We start from the raw sequence: 8,476 nt of genomic DNA, 5'->3' as shown, positions 1-8,476 counted from the left end.
CTACCCACCAAGCTAATACCATCGCCCTGCAGCTTGTACATATTGTCATCTGTAAGGTTGGATCTTCTTGCTATTTAATACTGGATAGCAGTGGGCAGCGTTTCAGCATCTTGTGCTGTGCCAGAAATGTATGACTCAATACAGAATGGTGTGTGTGTGTATTTCCTCTTCTTCTTTGGCAATCACTCATAGCCCAGTAAGATTGTCTTCCATGAACATGGTCTTAACAGTGAGTCCATAAATGACTTTGGAGACCAATTCTGGATCCACAAGTCCTTCCACAGTGTCAGACATAGGTTTCCAGGTGGAAATTGATCACGGTGAGAGTTTGCCAAACATGCCTTCTTCTTAGCACGTTTCTCCCTTTCATCCTGAGTTCAAGCGTCTTCAAAGTCCATGACACCTTTCATAAAGGCTGTTCTCCAACTGGAGCACTCGCAGGCAAGTGTTTCCCAGTTGTCAGTGTTTATACTACATCTTTTTAGCTTTGCCTTGAGAGAGTCTTTAAACCTCTCTTGTTGACTACCAGCATTACGCTTTTCATTTTAAAGTTCAGAATAGAGTAGTTGCTTTGGAAGACAATAATCAGGCATCTGCACAACATGACCAGTCCAATGAAGTTGATGTGTTAAAACCATTGCTTCAATACTGGTGATCTTTGCTTCTTCCAGTACACTGGCATTAGTTTGCCTGTCTTCCCACGTGATGTAGTCCCCAGTGATTCTGATGGCGTTTTTAAGTGGTCCATGTTTCACAAGCATACAATAAAGATGGTAGTACAATAGCTTTGCAAACCAGCATTTTGGTTTCCCTGCAAATGTCCCAGTGTGGATGCGCAAAATAAAATGGAGCATAAAATTGTATGCAAGTATAGATCTGAAATTGTTGTTTATGGTGAACACTCTTCTGTTTATTTTTAACTTTTCTTTCTTCTTTTATTCTCTTTTTCCCCCTTCTTTTTGAATATTGCTTTACAGATGTATAAATAATTATGTTCATGTGTTCATTCTTATTTGATATTCTTTATTTTGTATTTAATAAAATTTAATTTTTTAAAAATGGAGCTAGCTGGCTATAATGTCCGCGTAAGCTTATCGGAGCCGTTTCCCCTGAAGGGCTTGCTTTACATATAAGCGAACTTCTGGCAGACTGAGCAGTCTCTTGTCAGGTCCTGTCTTGTCGCGCGACTTATCCGTCACCGGGAGCGAGCTCGATTGGTTTAGGTGGCGAGGCGTCACCGGGCAGCGCCGAGGAGCCGTGTCGCCGCGACGCGCGGATCATGCGGCTGACTGTTCTGCGCTCGGAGCTGTGCTCGCGGTCACTCTTAGCCGCCGCGGCCTCGCTCTTGCCCGGCAGAAGCATGGCGGAGAGCCAGGCGGGCGGCGAGCAGGGGAGCTCCCCTCCGCCCGTGAAGAGGCTCCGGCTGTGGACCGGGAAGGGGAAGGCGAAAGGGAAGCGGGCCGGGCCGGCCGAGGAAGGCGAGAAGCGCTACGTGCCGCCTCCCAAGAAGCGCAACCCCGGCGTCAGCTTCGGCCAGAGCCACTTCGCCGAGACCAGCTACTACTTCGAGGGCGGCCTCCGCAAAGTGCGACCCTACTACTTCGACTTCCAGACCTACTGCAAGGGCCGCTGGGTGGGCGAGAGCCTCCTGCACGTCTTCGGCACCGAGTTCCGCGCCCAGCCCCTCGAGTACTACCGGGCCGCGGCCCAAGCGGGCCGCCTCCGGCTCAACGAGCAGCCCGTGCGGGACCTGGGCGTCATCCTCAAGGTGAGGCCGGAACGGAGGGAGGATGTGGCGCCGGGGTCCGAGTGGCGGGCGATTCGGGGAAACGACGGCGCGACCCTCCTGCTTGGCAGTTTGCAGGCGGGGAGATGGCATGTTCGTATGCTCCCAAAACAGGCGATGGGGAAGTGGGGAACCACCCACAGGAAAGTACTATAGGTGGATCAGTTACTTTGCTTTCTGTTTTGGAGTTGACTTGCACACCTAAGTGGTAATAATAATTTTATTATTTATATCCTGCCCACCTGTCTGGGTTTCCCCATCCAGGAACAGTTTGCCACATTGCCTGTCGAGCAAGTTGCAGAAACCTGCATACATGGTTGATGGCCGGAGGGAGGGGAGTTATAAATAGTATGGTCAGAAGGAAATGGCATGCAAGTAGACAGTGAAAATTTTCCTATTTAAAGTAATGGAAACATATCTGTGAATCGTCACTGTTAATAAGCTAATTACCACTCTCTGTACTTACCTGCTTATCATTTCCATCTGATCTCACTATATTCAATTCTCTCCCCCCCACCCCCAACACACACACACTTCAAAGTCATTAATATATTTTCCTGCAAGTCTGGACCATCATTTCCTGCATCTGACAAAGTGGACTGTAGCCTACGTGCAAAAGCTTATACCATAATAAATTTGTTAGTCTGTAAGGTGCCCTAAGATTCTTCATTGTTTTTGCTAATATTCTTACTATTTCATGGGAGCATGTCATTATGTACATTAACGGCAGAAAGCATTTTTGTTTTAGTTTGTAAAGATGTAAATTAGAATTCACTTTGCTCCCTTTTGTTGTTGGAACAAGACATCATAGAAATTGACATAATATGAAGGCCTTTACCTGACATAGGATAACGTATTTTGGATACAACAAAATATTTTCAATGTTTTAGTTAGGCTTCAATCCTAACCATCTCTACTAAGAAGTAAATATATTGCATTCATAATGGCCTATTCCCAGGAAGTGAGGCTAGAATTGCAGTCTTAGCTAAGTGCTAGAGTTTTATGACTGTCATATTAATTATTATATATAAATTACACTGCTATATATAATGTTATCCACCTTGTGCATCCTTGGCGGATATATAACCAATAGATAATAATATTCCCTTTTATTATTTTTCCTGTTTGTTTGTTTTTTAGTAAAAGGTAAAGGTACCCCTGCCCGTACGGGCCAGTCGTGTCCGACTCTAGGGTTGTGCACTCATCTCACTTAAGAGGCCGGGAGCCAGCGCTGTCCGGAGACACTTCCGGGTCACGTGGCCAGCGTGACGAAGCTGCTCTGGCGGGCCATTTTTTTTAGTAAATGGAGCTAATAACCATAATTCTTCACAAACAGGCTATCCTAGGAAGTTTCCTGCTCCTGCTAACGTACAGTAATTGTTTTGCTTTCAGAATAATGACTTCATCCGGAACACCGTACACCGCCATGAACCTCCAGTCACAGCACAGGCTATTGAGTTCCTGGAAGAAAATGATGAGGTTGTGGTTGTAGACAAACCTTCATCCTTGCCTGTCCATCCATGTGGCAGATTTCGGCACAACACTGTCATTTTTATTTTGGGTAAAGAGCACAACCTGAAGGAGTTGCACACTATTCATCGGTTGGATCGCCTGACGTCAGGCGTCCTCATGTTCGCAAAGTCTGCAGAAGTGTCCAAGAGGATCGATGAGCAAGTGCGACAGCGACAGGTGAAGCCCCGAAGGTTTTTGTTCACATTTATAACCCACGCTTCCTCCTAATAACTTAGGGAGACATACAAAGGTGGAGTTATACTCTCCTGTTGTCCTCACAGCCACCCTGTAAAGTAGGCTAGAGTGACACCCATAGAGTTCATGGAGCGTTCAAAATTCACCAGTCACATTTTTCACCTGGCTATCGGCCACTTGCAACCAAATGAAGATGCCCGGGTGCCAGGATGGCACCTGATGTCTCTCCTCCATCTGGAGGTGCATGTCTGGGGATCCTTGGATTTTGACTGTTTTCACACATCCTGTAGAATTCTATGTTATATTTTATCAGCACAATCAGAATGAATTTCAGGAACCCAAAAGTTATATTGACTTTCAAGCCATCTGGCCTCAAAATGACAACTAGGCATTCTACTTGGCAACTGTAGCCCTGGTTAAAGGAGTCATTTGGCACCTAGCTTATATATTTGAGTTTCTAACACTGGCTCCATGGTAGAAGCAGGGATTCAGACAGGCCCAACACTCCAACCACTATGACACATTATTGTTGTCTATAGAAAAATTCACAGTGAAATGAAGGGATTTGGTGGACATTACCCTTGCATAAAGCACTCAGATAGGCATAGGTACTGGTTCAGACCCTTGCCAGATACCATGCAGTGATCTTTGTGGGGCTTCTGCATTCTAGAACTTAAACAGATTCTTATTTTTGTTTCCTTCACCCCACTTCCCCATACCCCCCAATAGCTGGAGAAGGAGTATGTGTGCCGTGTACTTGGAGAATTCCCAGAAAATGAGGTGACGTGTGAAGAACCCATCCTGGTTGTCTCTTACAAAGTTGGGGTGTGTCGAGTGGACCCCAAGGGTAAAGTCTGTAAAACGGTCTTCCGGAGGCTCAGCTACAATGGCAAGACTAGTGTGGTGAAGTGTTTTCCTTACACTGGCCGCACCCATCAGATCCGTGTCCATCTCCAGTTTTTGGGACACCCTATTGTTAATGACCCTATCTACAACACCGATGCCTGGGGTCCCAAAAAGGGCAAAGGTGGCCATATTAATAAGACGGATGATGAGCTGCTTCGAGCTTTGGTGGAGGAGCATCTTTCGAAACAGAGCCTGGGTATCCTGGACGTTGCTGAGGAAGATTTGAAACCCATTGTAGGAGACAGAGTGCAGGTAGCTGTGTTGGACACCGCTGTAAATGTCAGTTCTGGCACTCGTGAGGAATCTGCAGGTGGAGAAAAGAGCAGGATATCGGCATGTTCTCAGAATTCTGTTCCTCAGGCAGAGCTGCACAAGACGGAAAGTGGAGAAACTTGCTCAAATGAGTCCTGGGACGAAAAGGACCCTCTCTGTGGAGAATGCAAGATAGTGAGGCCAGACCCATCACCCAAAGATCTAGTGATGTATCTCCATGCATTGCGCTACAAGGGAGCAGAATTTGAATATTGCTCTAAGATGCCAGCCTGGGCACAGGATGACTGGGAAGAGACCTGAGACTTTTAAAATACTCTGTAAAGACTGTGTGTGAGAAAGAAATGGAAACATTTACATGTTTAGATGCACACTGAATTGGTCAGTTCATATGTAATGATCCTGGCTTAGTAGATGATTTATTATGCTGGGAACAAGGGTCAGACCTGCATGCTCCCTGATCCCTTGTGGTTTCTTTAAACCACAGTTTCCCATTACACCTGAAGTAGGAAACACTGGGTTTACTACCCAGGACCTGAAATCATGGTTAGTAAACCAACCTTGAACACGTTTTCTGCTTCAGCTATAACGGGCAACTGTAAGAAACCATGCTCAAAGTGCCAAACAGTATTTGAAGAGGAGAGAACAGTGCCACTTAAAAAAGAAAAGAAAAAGCTGTGTCCATGTTGATCCATCCTGTCCTAAGTATACAGGTGTTTTTTTTTGGGGGGGGGGGATGTGTGAAGATGCTTTTAAATAGCCTTCCTTTTTAAGATCTCTTCTCTGTGGCCAGTCACTTCATTGCTAACCTGGTTCATTTTCCATGAATGAGCACTCCAAAGATGGGCCAATGGGTTTGTATGTGGGTACACTTCAGTGCTTGAAGCAACTGCCTTTATATCAAGAGGTGGGTAATGACTAGACACTGGGCCAAATCTGGCCCATAGTGTATTCAGTCCATGGCTGCCTCTGCCACATTTCCATGTTCTCCTTGCCCAGCACAGAAGCCATGCAGGTTGTCTCTCTCTGTGTGTAGTCAGTTGGGCTGTGCAGTGCTTAGGTTTGCATCAGCAACTAGCACTTCAGCTTTCTTGCAGACACAGCTGGACCTTATAATTGCTGAAACCTTATCAAGCATCATTAGGTCTGCGAAAAGCTGCAGAGAGAGTGCTTTGAAGCAGCAGCTTGGTTTTGGGTTTCTAAATGGATGCTGGTGAGGGGTGTGTGTGAATGGGGTGAATTGAGCAACAGTAGCCCCTGGCATACACCTCTGTAAATCTTGCCCCGATGGAATGCATCCTTCTGCAGAAAAAAAGGTTCAGCTCTGTTTTATAAGAAGGAATGTGATGACCGAGCCTTTCAGATGGTTGCAACTAATAATCAGATGTACATCTATGTAGGGTTGAAGCAGGGTGTTTATATGAGAGAACAGTTTATTCTATTCCTGTCTACGAAACTTTTGAGCCTTCTTACCCTTGGGCTTGAGAGGCAATGGAAATGTCTTCATTGCGTGGGAGGTGGGAATGCTTCGCCTTGTCTAGGACCAAGTGTTCCCCTCCCTCTCTGAGAATTGAGGGCTTTTACTCGCATTTTCCTAAACTCTGTCTGGTTCTTGCTCATGAACTGCAGTCGTGATTATCTACCTAAGACAGTAGTAATATATTTTAATATCTAGTGGCCCTATTTTAAGATTTCGGAGCAACCAATATGACAAAAATAAAGGAAGGTCCTATCTAGGTGGCTTCCTTCCTATACAAAGATTAATTGTAGAGATTACAAGAAAATAGTTTTACTATTGAACTGCATGTGTACAGTCACAGCTTCCAGTGCACTCACAACTCTGCCCACCCATCTCCTTCCCTTTGGTGATCCTGTCATCAGTTTTTATAGCTTATTGCTGGGTTGAGCAGGAGTTTTGCACCTGCTATGGTACACCTCTAAGGTCCAGGTGTCAGCCCTGTTACCATCCTGCAGGGTCTGGAATGTGAAACACTATAAATAGTAAAGATGTTATAATTTGGAGTTCACTGGGAGTGCAGTGACTGCAGGTAAACACAATTCTTTGTAAATTTTGCTTATCCTTTTTTTTTTTAAGTTTAAAATTGCTATTACTGCAGAGCAACTCATTTAAATATTGACGAGCCCAACCCTGTACTTAAGGCAGCCACTATATATTGTAATAAGCCACATTTTATTTGCCCATGGTAGGCTTTAAAATTGATTCATTCAAGCATGCAGTGGACTTGCACCATTGAGGTAAGTACAGATTGTAAGATCTGGCTGTCACGGTTTGGCAGGTTTTTCCACGATGCATGTTTCTATACTCCATGCTCAGTTTTACTGTGGCTGGCTGCCATTCAGCTAATCTGTTCCTTAATGGTTCTGTGTTAACCATTCCAATAAATTAACTGTACAAGGAGGCTCATTAAACAGTTACAAAGATAGTTAACCTGAGGAGCAGAATTGCCTTGAGGGAGCCCTTCGCCACCTACTTCATTGCTTGAAAAAATCTCGGTAATGAATAGAGCTCATTCTGGCCTCTTCAAAGCATTCATCTGTGGTTATAAAATCAAGAGGAAGCGAACCATTTCTAATAAAATACACACATTAAGCTTCTCTTTGTAATTTTTGGCACAAGGTCAGTATGCTTGAAAGTGCCTGCATTATAGCCCCTGCCTATGCTTGTTGAATTTGGATTTTCTCACCTGAAGAAACAGCACTGTCCAGAGGTGCCAACTTGAAAAAAGTATTTTGGGGGAGCAGGTAAGCCACACAATCAATCACAACATGCAGCGCACACACCATTTGAATGGCAATGCCCATCAAGTTGGGGGGGACCCCTCAAATATTTATTTGGGGGGCTAAAGAGACCTCAGCCCCTGGGAGTTGAGTCCTATGGTACTGTCAAAGGTCATAGAGGCTATATTGTTAGGTAGGGGTTTTTTAATTTAAAACCTTTATTTTGCCCCACCTTAAAAAAAAAAGAAAAGGCTCAACGGGTAACAGAATTTAGCGATTTAATAGACCTGTTATTTCAGAAATATTCCAACACTTTTTAAAAAGCACTAGTTCACCCACACCAGCAATTTGGCAAATTAAATACAGTAAAACCACAGGCTACAATGTGGAAATCTTAAAAGCAGGAAAGTTTAGATTAATTCCTGGAAGACCATTAACAAAAGAGGTTGAATTGTGCCTTCCTTAGGAGGGAGTTCAAGGGTCTAGACACAGTCCCAAAACCCTAGTTTAAGAGTGAAAGCAAACATAATGATGTGAACACGAGGGCAAACATGGCTGAAGAAAAATGGGCGTGAATTTCTACAATAGGAAATCTTTCCTCAGAAGGAGGATTTGGCCCAAGGTGATTGCATGTTTAAGCATTCTACAGCAGGAACCTAGGAAGCTGCCTTTATTTGAGGCAAAAATTGGCCCGTGTATTTTAGAACTAGGTAGGTAAAAGGTAAAAGAACTATCTTGATTTTTTAGATTTATTTTATATCTGACTGAGTGACACCACTGTTTCAGGGAAGTCTTTCCCAGCCCTAATTGAAATGCCAGGGGCTGAACCTTGAGACCTTTTGCAAACAAAGCATGTGCTGTGCCCCTAAATTCAGATTACAGTCATACCTCTTGTTATGTTTGCTTCAGGTTGTGCGTTTTCAGGTTGCGTCCCATGGCGACCCAGAAGTACTGGAAAGGGTACTTTTTGCAGATGCACAAAAAGACGTCATGCACAGAAGCGGCGAATAGCGATGCGCAGATGCAGATTGCGTTCTGCTCATGTGAATAGGACTCCGGAACGGATCC

General features: G+C 44.6%; 1 protein-coding gene across 1 annotated transcript; it reads left to right on the top strand.

The window, feature by feature from the left end:
* Positions 1–297: 297 nt before the first annotated feature.
* On the top strand, positions 298–7,280 carry RPUSD2 (RNA pseudouridine synthase domain containing 2). The gene is made up of 3 exons (XM_083450618.1): positions 298–1,768; positions 3,179–3,475; positions 4,223–7,280. The coding sequence occupies exons 1-3, from the start codon at positions 1,280–1,282 to the stop codon at positions 4,970–4,972; spliced, it is 1,536 nt and encodes a 511-aa protein (XP_083306744.1). The 5' UTR covers positions 298–1,279; the 3' UTR covers positions 4,973–7,280.
* The last annotated feature ends 1,196 nt before the right edge of the window (positions 7,281–8,476 follow it).

The sequence above is a fragment of the Podarcis tiliguerta genome, assembly GCF_965153285.1.
Source record: "Podarcis tiliguerta genome assembly, chromosome: 1".
Classification (NCBI taxonomy): Eukaryota; Metazoa; Chordata; class Lepidosauria; order Squamata; family Lacertidae; genus Podarcis; species Podarcis tiliguerta.
The sequence above is the reverse complement of the archived record's forward strand: the minus strand, read 5'-3'. Positions and strand labels throughout refer to the sequence as shown.

Excerpts from the sequence above, each read along its gene's own strand:
- RPUSD2 (XM_083450618.1), top strand. The coding sequence starts at position 1,280 with ATGCGGCTGACTGTTCTGCGCTCGGAGCTGTGCTCGCGGTCACTCTTA. Across the intron at positions 1,769-3,178 it reads ACCTGGGCGTCATCCTCAAG|AATAATGACTTCATCCGGAA; the intron begins GTGAGGCCGGAA and ends TTTTGCTTTCAG. Across the intron at positions 3,476-4,222 it reads AGCAAGTGCGACAGCGACAG|CTGGAGAAGGAGTATGTGTG; the intron begins GTGAAGCCCCGA and ends ACCCCCCAATAG.